At 43.0% G+C, this 14,262-nt stretch overlaps 1 protein-coding gene across 7 annotated transcripts in view; it reads right to left on the reverse strand.

The window, feature by feature from the left end:
* The window catches only part of kmt2cb (lysine (K)-specific methyltransferase 2Cb), a 69,679-nt gene that overhangs the window by 23,286 nt on the left and 32,131 nt on the right, over nt 1-14,262 (reverse strand). For 5 of the 7 annotated variants that reach the window (XM_075483354.1, XM_075483360.1, XM_075483356.1 and 2 more), the window contains exons 13-27: nt 11,832-11,912; nt 10,803-11,518; nt 9,262-9,381; nt 7,167-7,283; nt 6,781-6,885; nt 5,779-5,883; nt 5,490-5,671; nt 4,978-5,142; nt 4,771-4,877; nt 4,586-4,657; nt 4,233-4,445; nt 3,698-3,817; nt 3,295-3,420; nt 3,043-3,173; nt 1,757-1,946 (exon numbers count right to left, since the gene is read on the reverse strand). In XM_075483354.1, coding sequence (XP_075339469.1) covers nt 1,757-1,946; nt 3,043-3,173; nt 3,295-3,420; nt 3,698-3,817; nt 4,233-4,445; nt 4,586-4,657; nt 4,771-4,877; nt 4,978-5,142; nt 5,490-5,671; nt 5,779-5,883; nt 6,781-6,885; nt 7,167-7,283; nt 9,262-9,381; nt 10,803-11,518; nt 11,832-11,912 — 2,550 coding nt within the window. The remainder of the gene's footprint in view (nt 1-1,756; nt 1,947-3,042; nt 3,174-3,294; nt 3,421-3,697; nt 3,818-4,232; nt 4,446-4,585; nt 4,658-4,770; nt 4,878-4,977; nt 5,143-5,489; nt 5,672-5,778; nt 5,884-6,780; nt 6,886-7,166; nt 7,284-9,261; nt 9,382-10,802; nt 11,519-11,831; nt 11,913-14,262) is intronic. The other 2 variants (XM_075483355.1, XM_075483359.1) reach the window with 2 other exon arrangements.

Here is a 14,262-nt window from a genome sequence, read left to right on the forward strand (position 1 = left end):
TCTTACAAATTTAGGGAACCACAGCATCTCTTTCTCTCTGGCTGTAACAGTTGTGGCTTCATGGATAACATCAGAAATCAATCAAGAAGTGACACTGACGTACGGATTTCTTATTTACAAACTGACAGATTAGAAGAGCTTTGGTGGATTTTAAAACTACAAAGACTGAGATGGAAAGGTGGAAATAAAATGCTTTGAATACTTGACCAATCAGAAATGTTCTGTGCTGACAGCCCCCAACCCAGACGGGGTTGGTTGGTTTTTGTTTTTGTTTTTTTAGGGGATGAAATTTCTACCCCAGGACTCCGTTTAGTCCCTTTTCGCATGGTCAAAATACAGAGGGCCAGGGAACAGGCCCCCTAACGCACAAGCTCCCGGAAAATGTTCCCGTGGTCGAAATGCAGCTTAACTTCTGTTTCCGGGGTGCCAGAATTTGCACATTTGTCGATGACGTGACAAACTCAGAATGCATATTTATTTTTGCTTTACTCAGACTTGGACTTGTAGCCGTTTTATGACAGCCGTTGATGCTGAACCTCTGGAATCTCTTCATGATTGGTTTTTGCTCTACAGTAATTTAATGGGGTGGGGATAAAAAGACATTTTCCAGAACTGTAAACATTTCTAAGGGCTTCATTCTTGGCAAAAATTACATTTGATCTCAAGGCAGATTGAAAGCGTTGGCAAAGACAGTGTGATATCTTTTCAGTGATGACATGCGACTGTGACTATTCTGTTTTAGGCACATGGCCTTTTGTTTTCTGACTGCACATCCTTGCAGGTCGGTACAAAGGGTATATATGCTATTTGTTGAAAAAAACCACAAAGAGCCAGAGGTACTAAGTGGAAAGGTGAAACAAAGCAAGCTTACAAAGAGAACGTTAACCAAAACTTCAGTTGTTTAAACAAACCTCCTTTGCAAATAATCAAATTATCATGTTTCGTTTAGTAGTAGTGAGGGACGCTGCAGAAGAAAAACTGACCGATAAAGACAAAATGAACCCTGAGCACTCTTGACTTTATCGTCTGAAGTGGTGAGATGCAGCTTGAACATGTTTCCACCTGAAGTGCATCATGTCTACATACTGAAAGTTGTGAATACTCTTACAAATAAGGCAAAGAAATTTGCAGGACAAAAATTAATTGCTCAGTCCCAAAATAAACCTCGCATCTTTGCATCTTTTTTTTTTTTTTCTGCCTGGATTCCTTTCCAGTGGTGGTTTAATTCATGTCTCATGCAGTTTTTGTTAATACCAAATATTTAGTTTAATGCAAGGCTATGGCTACCTTTACACGGAAACGATCTGAAACCAAAACGCAAAAGTGGCGTTTCGTTTTCACTTTTAAATCTGCATTTAGACGAGCGTTTTAGGGTGAAAATCTGCGTGCATACGGAAACGCAAAAGTGTGTGACGATTCATATTTATCAGTGCAGTAAACAAGCCAGATGGCTAGGTGGCAACACTACCAAGACCAAGTCTTTCTACTTTCTATGTGACGAGAAACGCAGTTTTGCGTTTTCATCCTTTACACAGTGGCGCGACAGTGGAGCGTTTTCAAGAATTCCACTCTGGAGGGCGGTTTCACTTTTTTGCGTTTTCATGCCCCCAAAACGCCATTACCATCTAAACGATATAGTGCGTCCGCAAAACGGTTTTGCGTTTTTAACCCGTTTTCGTTTCCGTGTAAAGTGCCCCTAAGAATCAGTGAACAGTTACACCTGTGATCCTGGAAAGTGGAAAGAGTAAATACATACGTGCTGCTTGTCTGATAGGAATAGATGTTGTTGAAGCGCTTAGGAGTGGGTCTGATGAGGAGTCCAGGAAACTGGTAGAGGAGCGCTTCCTCTCCACTTGGGTTTGCCCATCTTCCAGAAGGCCTGATTCGACCCCCTGCTGCCTACTCTGCTTGCTTTTGTCAAGTAGGTCTCTTCCAAAGAAAGCCTCCTGAAAGTGACAACACACGGCACCAGTCACGACACGTTTCTGTTCTTTCAGACAAGAACTGTCACCCTATCTTTGTTGACATAGTTCCCAGAAAACACACTACCCCTATTACATGGAAAATAATTAGCATCTGTTGAAGACCCAGGACAACTAAAGTGAAACTGAAACTCAGACTAAAAGTTATGTGGGGCCTCACCTTTGTCAGCACATACTTCCCCAAACCAAATGCTTCCACAAGTCTTCAACTATCCTCAACAACATGGAAATGCAGCTCACTGCTGCACTGAGACATTAAAAGCCAAATGTGTTGTACCCTTAATAATTAATGAAATATTCTCCACTGTGTCAGACTTTTACGTTACACTTCACATCCCCTTCTTGCCTGTTCCGTGGTGGGATAAAGAGCTGCCCTGACAACTGCCGGTGGCTTAATGCACATCAAATATCTATGTTCTAGCCAACGCAAGGTGACACTGAGATACTGCTATGGGACAAGGAGCCTTGGAGTCAGCTCCAGTTAAGCTTTTGTACGTCAATTCACAACTGAGACAGGGGCCATTTAAAGAGTTATGATCAGAGGCAAGTATCCTTCACTGAGAATTCCTTTAGGCTGTTCCTCCTTCAGTAATCTTACAGAAGGGGCACTGCACACTAAAGTTGTGCACATAGTTTTAAGGCAGTGTACTTTGGATTCCCAACCTTCCCAAGGGTGAGATGAAACTCATTTTATGAACACATGGCATGACATGAAAAGACAAGCTCCGAATATAAAAAGTACATTTGCAGAACTAAACAAAAATAGATTTACTAACATCTGATTAAATACTATTTTAGTCTTCTTTCCTCACAACAAATAAACCTTTTACTACATGCAATGTTCAAAATGAGGTAACGGTGATGGAAAAATGCAGTTGTTTAATCAATTTCTAATTTAATTATAAATAATGCCTCCCTGGTGGGTATAGTGGTTTGTGCTATAAAGTTACACAATACACTCAGATCAAATCAGTCAAATGTAATCTCATTAACTTGTTTTTCAACTATTAGACTGCTGATTATGTGCAGCACTAAGTGCCTTCTGTGACTGGTGACAAACCTGTAGGTAGGTGGGAAAAGCCTCCTCCAGTTTAGTTTTCTTCTTTCGGTAGCGTTTCTTTATCTTTTCTGGAACCTCCGGTCCAGGGGGCATCTCATCCACAGGAGTATCTGGCAGCGCCTCTGCCCAGCCTTAGCAAAATCATACATGAAGAATAATCGGTTCAAGGTAAGGTGTCCACTCATGTTGTAAAATAGGTATACAAAAATTACATAAGACCATAACTTGTGTAGGTTGTTCAGGTGCACAGACCTTCATCTTTCCCGATGGGATTCTCTGACACAGAGCCGGAAGAGTCTTTTCTGCAGAGTGCTCGCTTAGCTTTGCCTGGACCTTGGCCTGGACGGCTCCTCTGGCGGACCATGAACCCACCAATGCCTTGTAAAAACAAATTACAGGTGATCTCTCAATCTATATACACCTAATCAATACAATTTCCCTTACAGTCGTGGTGTTGTTCAATATGAAATTGAATAACCTTTGAATGTATGTTTCTACTAACTGGCCTGTATATTAAAGCTTAGAAACCCCACACAGAACCTCCTGTGCATCGGAGGCCGTGAGATGGCAGTGCTTTGCTACAGCTACAACGTCAGACATCTACTGCACCATTTTCCGCTTCAAGGGAGCTGTCTCCTTCAATCAGGTGCCCTACCCGGCCGGTACGGTTTCCTCTTCCTCTTCTTGCCGCCGTCGGCCCCTTTGGAGTCATCCTCCACTGGCTCTCGCTCCAGGCTTGAGTCAGACTTTGCCTCACAATCGAGGAGCTCCACCTCTGTGAGAGGGAGAGAGAATTGATGATGAGTGACAGCCTTGCAGCTGAGGACACTCCAGCCAGGCCCCTTAATACAGCACCAGAGTCAATTCTGTCTGAATCCCACTGACTGGCAAGACGGTAGCCTGACTGAATTGAACTTCGCTAGTCCCATGATTTCCAGAGGGATTTTTTTTTTGTCTCCTTTTCAACTAATAATGTTGTAAAAAGGAACTGGTGAACTGTAGCAAGCAAAGACCTCGTCTCTTTTAACCTTCTAAAGCCCTTCCATACTGACACTTCAATCTCCACGGGTACAGCAAATAAGACAACAAATGTGACAACATATAAAATATAGTTCAAGACAACAAAAGTAAAAAAAAAAAAAGATGGATGCACACGATGAAAGAACAAACTTGTCTGAGATAACGAGTACCTCTGTTGTCCTCTATGTCTTCATCTCGAGAGAGTTCTAAAAGTGTGTCCATAGGAGCCTGAAGCACTGCCACGCTGTTCTGGTTAATGATCTTCAGCTTCAATTTGGGCTTATTTTTCCGTCGCCGTGACGCTGTAGCAGACAGGCTCTGGAGCTGGCAAAGTCCCGACTCCGTCAAACAAACACCGTCCTGGGTGTAGGTTCTCGACAGATCTGAAAAGACAAAAGAAAAATGATTATGTGCAGCATATAACCTTTGAACTAAAGTCAAATCAACAGCCAGTAGAAAGACAAAAAAAGAAATATATTTCTGCTGCATTAATTATCCATCAAATGTGAAGTTTGAATCTTACCAATTTCTTTCACCTTTGTGACAACTGGTGTCACAACTAGTGGCTCAGTGGTGTCTCTGGTCTTCGTCACAACTGCGGCAGCACCAGACACAAAAGCAATTTGACAAAACAGCAGAACCGAGAAGCGTGTAATATTTTGTCTAAGACGGACACAAAAACATTTAGATGAGTCACTATGCTCCCACCTTTAGTGGTCTTGAAAGTTCGGCACATTGTGCAGTCGAAGCAGCTCTCTGCAGCTTTTTCTACATCTTCCTCTGAGTGGAGACCCTGACAGGAGGCATGAAACCATCTACAGACAGGACAACGAGTTTAGATATGTGCCAATTAATACAGAGAATTAGTTGAGACATGTCATTCTGAGCTGGCAGTTTCACAGAAATGCTACACACCTGTCACACTGCCGGCACTGCACGATGACGGTGCCCTCGCTGTAGTCCAGCAGGCAGACCGGGCATGATGCAAGGCTGGCACAGGGAGCACACTGGGTGTAATTATTCTGCCACTCACACCTTAGGCCTGGGGTGGTGGCACCACACTGGGTACAGGACACACACCTGCAGGTGATGAGGAAGACAGAGGTCATTTCACCCAGGTTACTTAAAAAAAAGGAGGAAGTGATAACTGCATTGGGGAGAAAAAAAAAAAATCCTTCCTGCTGTCCTATTTCCTATTCGTTTTGTGCGATTTCTACCTTTAGGTTTGATTTTTACTGAGATGGGCAAGAAATTACAACAAATTAAGGCAATTAATAAGAGGTGAAATGAGGTTATTTAACCACAACTGCTTACTATAAGAGTAAATCTGTGTAACTCAGTTATTTTGCTGCGCCAACACACGTTCAGCTCTGAAATGATTTTCTGCTCGAAACGCATTTGAGTGAGATGATCAAAGAACCGCTCACCACTTGCACTTCCAGCTGTCCTTGGGAACATTCTGCAGAGGAGGGTCCAGGCAGTATGTGTGATAGCTGATGTCACAGTCATCGCACAGCAGCAAGCGGCCAGGATCTGTGGCTTGGCCACAAGCTTCGCAGACTGTACACTCCAGACAGCGCCAGCCTTTACTTAGCACCACCTTGGTGATCTGGGGAAGGTAATGCAGCGATAGTAGTGTTTTAGCTCAGATTTTGTTCCAACGTTTTGCAGGTCTGTACAGTAAATTTTTCTGCGCTGATAATTAGGATACCTTACCTTTATGCCGACACAGAATGGATGATAGCATTGGCCACACTGAGCACAGGCTAAGAGACGACCCTCTGCACCGAGACCAAAACTCCCACACACCACACACATGTCCTAAAATAAATAAAAAGCTGTAAGTAACCTGATTTGAGTCCAGTAATGACAGCAACATCTTAAGCTTTAAGTGAGAACACATCTGGTTATTCCTATATTATAAGTTTGAACAGTATCAGCTTGTCAGCTTGAGCGTCAGAAGGTAACAGTCTGACTTCCCCCACAGGCTTGTATGAAAGGCACTAGACATGATGGGTGCATCACTCTGGAACAGGGTAAATCTGGACTCAGACCACACGACCTTCTTCCGTTGCTCCAGAGTCCGATCTTTATGCTCTAGAGCAAATCGAAGGGGCCCCCCCCCCCCCCCAATTAGCCTCACTGATAAGTGGTTTTCTTAAGGCCACACAGCTGTTTAGTCCCACTCCCTTGAGTTCCCTTTGCATTGTGCATGTGGAAATGCTCTTACTTTCATTATTAAACCAAGCCGTGAGTTCTACTGTTGGTGTGATTTCACCAAACATTTTGAGTGATCAAAGATCACGATTGCTCTAGATATCTTTTTCTCTCGAAGATAATGGTTCCCTACTACCCCACAGTTCTTAACCCAATTTTAGTAATTTCAGCAATCTCCTTAGATGTTTTCTTTGCTTGACACATGTCAATAATTTGACCCTTCTGAAACAGACTAGAAACGAGAAGCTACTCACTGCATCAGTTAGGGTTAAATAATTTGCTGCCAGCTGAAAATATATAATATATATGTGTATCGATACTGGATGACCGACTGAGTTTCCTGCAGGCAGCTGACAGCATCTCCACAGGAATTAAATATCTCAAGTGGGAACAATCTTTAAGCAAGGATTTAAATTCAGGCCATCTAACATGAACGCTAAAATTAACTGACTGGAATTCAAAATGAAATGAGTCAGAACGCTAAAGTTTATGAAAGGGCACCTGTTTTAGTGTGAAACTGTCATTGCTGGAGAATATGACGACTGTGTTATGCATTGCATTTTCCTCCTCCTCCTTCACTGGGTATTGCATTTCTACTGTAGTGATCTGCATATCAGAAGGAAATGACACAGAAATGTAGAGGTGAGATGGCATAAAAGCATTTTCATTACACAGAGCCACCACTTTGCGAATGCAGATTCATTTTTCCTCTGTTGCAGCATTAGCAAAGTACAAGAAAATTACAACCTTTATCATCAAATTAAACTGGCGTTAATACAGTTGCTACATACAAAACATCATCAGTGTCTTCCGCTAGAGATAAACAAACATTTATGTATGATTCGATTTTTGCCAAAGATGTAGAGATTCCATACAACCGTACATACCCCAGGGTTGATACTGGGACCGATTCCATTCTTTCCTCTGGCCCTTCCGCGTCCAGCTCTGCCCGACAGGCCAGCCCCTCTGGGCCTCCTTCTCCCAGGGAAGCCTGAGCCTCGGCCCTGTGCACAAAAGACGAGAAGGAAAAGAAGATATCAAAAGTCTCTTCCACACTCTTACCCTAGTGACGGGCTGACTTGTTTAAGAAGAGATTTGAACCTCAAGAACTTGCCGAAATTATAAAAACAAGCTGTGAAGGAGGAGTTACACCAAAAATACTTATGTATTGTATTGCATATGTTGTTGCTACCCAATGCTTGCTGCTGCCCGACATGCATAGAGGATGCTCAGAGTAATCTGCACAGGCACCACAGCAAACAGACACTCCCTTTCTCATTACCATAAACAGTCACTGAAAACCCTCATGAACACGAGTGCCAGGCGTCAGTCACTGCCTGATGTAACAGCACCTTTGAGCCACTGCTTTTTGTTATTTTATGGACTATGCTAGCAGTGTTTAGTAAATTAGTACATATAGATAAGTGAATGAGTTTTTCCAATAAATTTGAAAATGGTTTGAAAACAGGACACATGCACCCTGGCTAGGGAGGTGAGAGCTGAGAAAAGGAAGATTTCTCGGTTTGCAAGCAACATAATCTTGAATGTTAGCTACCCCTTCATCACTTTTCCGATGCTTAAAGACTTGCATGAGGAATACACTGGTGTATACAACCTGACAGCTCCCTCTTGCAAGCCCTCCACTCTCTTCACAATTGAAGCAGAGAGAAAACATTGAGGTGCAAACACGGCAGGGTCATGAGCAAGGTGAAAAGGTTTTTCTTTTTCTGTGTGTGTTTTTTTGTGTGTGTGTGTGTGTGTGTGTGTGTGTCCCTAGCTGTAGCACAGACCAACACTTTCTTGTTGCAGGAGCTGGACCACGAAATCACGTCAGCAGGCGAATATCAATCCTTCCGATGGAAATCTACTGAATAACCACCTCACTTACACTCCCACCCACTGCTTACGATGTCCCCTCTCCATGACTTTTGGCACAGACTGAGGACAGGAAGTCGCATTCTTGCAGCGCGCAAAGATAAAGTGGCTTATCGAGCTCACAATCACTTGTTGGATAATTTCAGTGAATGTTGGCGACATCACCGTTAAAACTCAAACGTACTCAGCTGTGTACATTGTGATGAAAGTGCCTTCAGTGTTGAACAGCTTTGGTAAACCTGCGCACAACACTAATTTCAACAAACTGCTCTTTCAACACATTTTGCGAACAGTGCACAGCATCGCCATGGTTTTAAAAAAAGAAACGTCATATGTGAAAAGGAGTGAAACACAATTTCTCATTAATCATCCCAAAGCTCCGAGGAGGAAAAAAAACACCACGATTCTTGACATTTTCCTAGTTGATGAAAATGAATGAGCTCGTCCAGTGAGCCAGTAATTAAAATGAAAAAAAGTTCACACCAGTTCATGTTTCACCGTCTTTGGCATACTTCCAACAGAAACCTCAACCTAATCATGACTGCCAAATGTGTCCGACTGAGCCTTCCAAAACATACCCCAAAATCCCTTTACACTTTGCCCACATTTGGCCCCGATTCTAAACTGTGGCCGCCTGATGACAAAGAAACAGCACAATGATGTACAGCCTGCTGTGGAACCCGACTATGTATAACCAAATGTAACTGACCGTCACCAAGCTTTGTTAAGAGTGCAGGCTATGATGGCAATGACTCGGCTCTGTCAAAACCAAAGGACAATTTTACTTGACAAAATGTTGCTTGATAAATACTTGAACCGGTTTGAATAAGACAACCACACAGTGGAATACACGGTTGAAGCGTGACTTGACCACTCAATTCAACGTCGAACCAAATCCAGCCATACATTTTAGTTCCCCTTCACCGAGTCATAAGCTTAAGCGTCAGCCTTCTGACTCTTCCTCTCACTGTGATGTAGAGGTAATTTTTAGTGATGGCTGAAGTATACATCAGTGACAATCAAGAACACTCGGGAGTGCGCGTCCCAACAGTAAGGACAGAGGGGGCAGCTGCTGCCCAGCCGTCTCTGATGAGCCACTGTATTTACCACTCTGATGCTCCACCCGGGACTGCCATAGGACTGCCTGGTCTTTGGGTCCCACCCCTCTGGCTGGTCTGGTGACCAGGACAAGGGTGAGCTCACACAGCTATGGGGGCTCCATGCACCCTAAGGTAAGGAGGGATGGGTGAGAGAGTGAGAGAGAGGGAGGGAGGAGGGCGACAAAACGCAGCAACTTAAAAACAAAGCCAGCAAAGAAACAAAACATACAAAAAAAAAAAAAAAAAAAAAAAAAAGATGTTAGAGAAATGTGGTGAGCTTCTAATGTAACTTTTGGGGGGAATCACTTGACGTACACCCATCTAAGCAGGGCTAAATATCTGACGAGCCAAAATATGTAGAAGTTAAGTTATTAGAGTACATTCTGTGATCAAGCCAAAAACAGTCATGCAACTAGTTCAAGAAGCCACTTTCCAATAGGCTCTTTTTACGAGCAAAATGAAGAGCACAGACTTGTTAGTTTCATTGCAAGCAACAGAATTTTTCTAGGATAACGCGGCACTTTAGAGGAGGGGGAAAAAATACTGCTATATCTTGCCACGGCACTTGTGTTAATGGACATGCTGACAAAAGGAGGAGCTGTATCAGATCAGCAAAACACGAGAGAGGCAAAGTTTACAGTTTTTAGTCTTGATTTTGTGTCACAAATTAGTTTAAGACCCGTAATGTTAATCCAGGCAGACGGGATATAGCATTTACAAAAAATACTCGTCAACTAATTCATCCTCAGTAGCATCATTTATAATACATAGTAGCCGGGGGTGTGTTTTAGTTCCCATCATCCCTTTCCCGGGAGAGTCTACATTCAGTCACAATACACTGAGACACCAATACAAGGAGACTCAAAGTTTAACAGCCACAGCGACCTACTTGCCATTCTTGGTATAACATGGAGAACACTGGGATGTGGTAATGGTAATTATCAGTGTTATTTCTGACTTAACGAATGCTTATCTCCATCAGATCAATGACAAGACACGTGTTTGTGATATGAGATGGTATGAGAGGCCGATGATAATGTTTGAGATGGAATGCTGCAAGGACCATCAGATAAAAGGTGTTTTAAGCCTTAAAAAAATATAAATAAATTCCATCTGGTAAAAAAAAAAAAGAGAATGCCGACTGTGACACGCACAAACTCTGTGACTAATAAACGTGAAAAGAGAGCAGGGGTTTAGAGAGGCTTACATTTGATATCCTTTGTTCTGTCATGCTTGTGTAGTGCACTGAATGGTGTAACTTTACTGAGAAACAGTTTCAGACAGAATTGAAAAATTTATCACAAGTCGTACAAGCTGCTTCGACCATCTCGCCGCCACAGAAAACAATCCAATTTCATACATCATACTGTAGAGCCCACAGGACACACACACACACACACACACACATGCACACAAGTAACCAGGCACCAATTATCAAACTATAATCCTTGGATTTTGCCTTTTTTTCCATGGGCTTGGGGCAGTGAATAAGCCAGACGGTTCCAGCAGATATCAGTGATTCTTATGAGATCATATTCAGGTTCATACCTGTTTCACTCGTGGCCTCCCAGGAGAAAACTTCCTCTTGGTGATGGCTGGTTTTCCCATGCCAATCTTCGGCGTAAAAGGTACAAGGGTTGTTGTTGGTATTACACTGCTGTGGTCGCTCTGCAGGGGCAGGGTGTAGGTCTGGGGTGATTCTCTGAGAGGTATCCCTCGAGTCAGGGGGGAGGAGTGGGAGGGAGAAGAAACCATTTCAGCGAATCTTTCCACAGATGTTTTGAAGGGCTTCTCCTCTAAAGACAAGCTGGGAAATGACAGCATGGGTTTGCTGTCCAGATTAGTGTCCATCTCTTCTGAAGTATCGGAAGCTGTGGGCTTAAGAGTGTCTGCCAGCGTAATGTGAAATAAGCCCTCATTCCTCTCCTTGTTGAGTTCTTTTGGAGTAGTTTCCAGTGAAGAAGCCCCAACTACATCCATACCTGAAGGCTGGGATAGCGTGACTTCTGCTGGTTGGTCCATGAAAGGTACTGATTTAGTACTTGGTTCTTTGGTGGTCGAGATGATGGCCTTAAAATCCGTTGTGCTGGGGTTGACCTGCTCGGGGCAGGCCTCTGTGTTTGCTGGCTTGATTTGCAAAGTGGTATCCTGGGTCTGAGGTGCCTCCATCGGCTGTTGGGCTGGAAAAGATTCCTGGCTTTGAGTCGCTGAAGACGCAGGACTTTCTGTAGATGTGAGCTGGGCTCTAGCTGCTGGTTTTGATTCTGAGGGAGTGCGAAAAAAAAACAAAAAAACAAAACGTGGTCATGACGAAATATAGCTTTTTATGTCATATGCTGTATTCAAAGATAAAAAGAAAGCGGGGGAAAAAAAACAGACATAGAAACCAACAATGTCATGCTAATGTTTAAGTGATCCACCCAATTATAACCCATTATTTATATTTGTGGAGAAAATCCACGGGTTACCTTGTCTAAAAGCATTTAACACTTACAACACAGTTCACCATTACTTTCATGTAAATCAATGAGGATCCAATTATGTAGCCAACTCACTTAATGGGCTTCATGTACAAACCTGGTTTGAATTCTGCTGGACTTTTGCTGACAGACGGTTCGGTAACTTTTGTCCCCATGACGTCGGCTCCCCCCAAGGCTTCTAAAACAGAGTACATTAACCATAAAGATGTATAGAAATACTCTCATTAGACCACACATGAACTCATTGATTAAAAAAAAAAAAAAAAAAAAAAAAAAAAAACAATCATGGAGAGAGTGTGAATGTGAATGTCTCCTAACAGGAAAAGCACTGTGGATGGGAGGAAAGCAAGAGCGGCTGCAGAAAGGATGTGAGCTAAAACCGTGGGCTTTATTTCCGCATCAATCAAATGTCCTCTACATTCTCACTATTTGCTTTTCCAGTGTGTGTCTCTCTCTCCCCCCCCCCATTTAGTTTAGTATCAGAGACATCAATGAATTTAACTCGACTGGTATGAATAGCACCAGTCATTCCTGGCATTTCGGAATCAACACATAGAGCCAACATTCTGCCCGACAGCATCTGACAGTACAGACAGCCCAGTCTTAAGGGGGCACCCACTATTTCAATCCACAACTTCCCATGTCACTCTGATCCTGACACACACATGCACCTGCAACGCATCTCTGCCAGGGAAGGGAGTAACCATGACAACCAACATCCCAGGGACTGTGTGCTCTGGGCTCATGACTGTGCAGCTTGCAGGTGCTCATCCGGTGCACATGCCAGAAAGTCAATTAGGGAGATCGGCCTACGACCATCTCTTGCCATCAGCCATTGATGGAGCCGAATACGCATTCGCATTGATATCACCGCCCTACTTCCTACGTCCCCAACGTGGAATAAGGATGCATCTCGTGGATTAAAATACAGCTCTAGCAGCAACAAACACCTGAAGTCAGCTCTAACCTTAACCCATAGAGTGCATTTAACTTCATTCGTCAGCTGAGCCGCTATAAGCCTTCTGTTAAACCCTGAGTGGTTGTGTATCCTGGCATAAGATGAAAAGCGCTGGCTAAGAACTTTAATTGCATTACATGTGTGGCGGGATAGGCAGCGTCGTTATTATCATCTCACAAATATGAAAGTACGTTCCACTTATACATTTTTAGAGTAAGTAAAGCAGCTGGACTTCAAATGGCCAATTTAAAATGTCACAGTTTAAATTCAACAAATCAAAGAGCCTTTACACCCACAACCCCAAAGTAAGAGATTTGTAGTTTAAAACAAACACACACAAAAACAAAAAAACAGAAAATGCTGCGGGTCTTCTGGAGTGCTCAAACTAAACCTTCAAAAGCCAAGTTAACGACTGACGTTGTGTAGAACCGCGCCTGCACCTACGCTCTATGCAAAGAGACTCCTGTAATACCACTTTCAACCACAAGATGAGACATGACTCACGTTATCGTCTAGTCTGCCCGGGGGCAAAAATCAAAAAAAGAAGGGGAAACGGTAATTGTAATTACAACTGTAATTCTTGTTATTACAACAACAGCAGAAGCTACTGGCAAATGAACATTACCTTAGCCACCACCACCCCCTCCTGATAGGAAATCACATGCAGCAGAAAAAACAAAAACAAGAGAAAATGTGCAACTTTTCTTCCAGACTGGCATGTAAAAATGCTTGAATCTTTAACGTTTAGGATGCAGCTTATGTTGTCGCAGTAGCTTTTCTCAGCCGATTTCATGATGTCGGCTTGTGCACACGCGGTGCCGAGCTGCAACCGTTTGATATGTGTGAATTACCAAAAAGGAACAGACTGTTGTTTGAAGCCACCGTTGTGCTAAAAACCGAGCCAATAATGTAAACTGTACACCTGTAAAGGCAGCCGTGTTACACTGACTGCCCACACAGTATCGGCTATAAGATCAAAATGAGGGTGTGCCCGTCTTATTGTTAGATGTTAGTCGGCTTATTTTCTTGAAAATATAGCAGTTCAGATTAAAGGAATGGTAGTAATCGACAAGCAGCTGAAGAGATGAAGAGCAGCTTCCCTTTTGCTGAAAAATCCATTTGGTTGAAAAGAAAAAAAAGTCTTGTAAATTAAGGAATTCGTTAAAAAAAAAAAAAAGAATGGAATGGAAACATAAACCTCATGTCGTCAAACTTTTTGAAACCCAAAGATACAAAATCCCCCTTTATCATGTCATGGGAAAGCATTGCCTTGCCAGCAAAACCAAATGACGAGACAGTGGATGACCACAGAAAAAATTTAGCAAAACGAGAACATGTGCGTGTGGTGAGCAGAGCAACAGGCTTTGTGAGCAGCAATGTATGAGTAAGCATTGCTCCAAGGCGGGTTAGCAGACAAGGGATCTGTGACATAATCACCATCATGGTACTCTTATCTACAGTCAGTAGAGACTGCTGCTTAGTGTGAGAGGGAAACATAGCTGCCACTGGCATCCCCAGCTTACTGTATGTGTACTTGATAGTCAATTCTAGCTCTGGCATACATCATATG

The sequence above is a fragment of the Odontesthes bonariensis genome, chromosome 14 (assembly GCF_027942865.1).
Source record: "Odontesthes bonariensis isolate fOdoBon6 chromosome 14, fOdoBon6.hap1, whole genome shotgun sequence".
NCBI classification, from domain to species: domain Eukaryota; kingdom Metazoa; phylum Chordata; class Actinopteri; order Atheriniformes; family Atherinopsidae; genus Odontesthes; species Odontesthes bonariensis.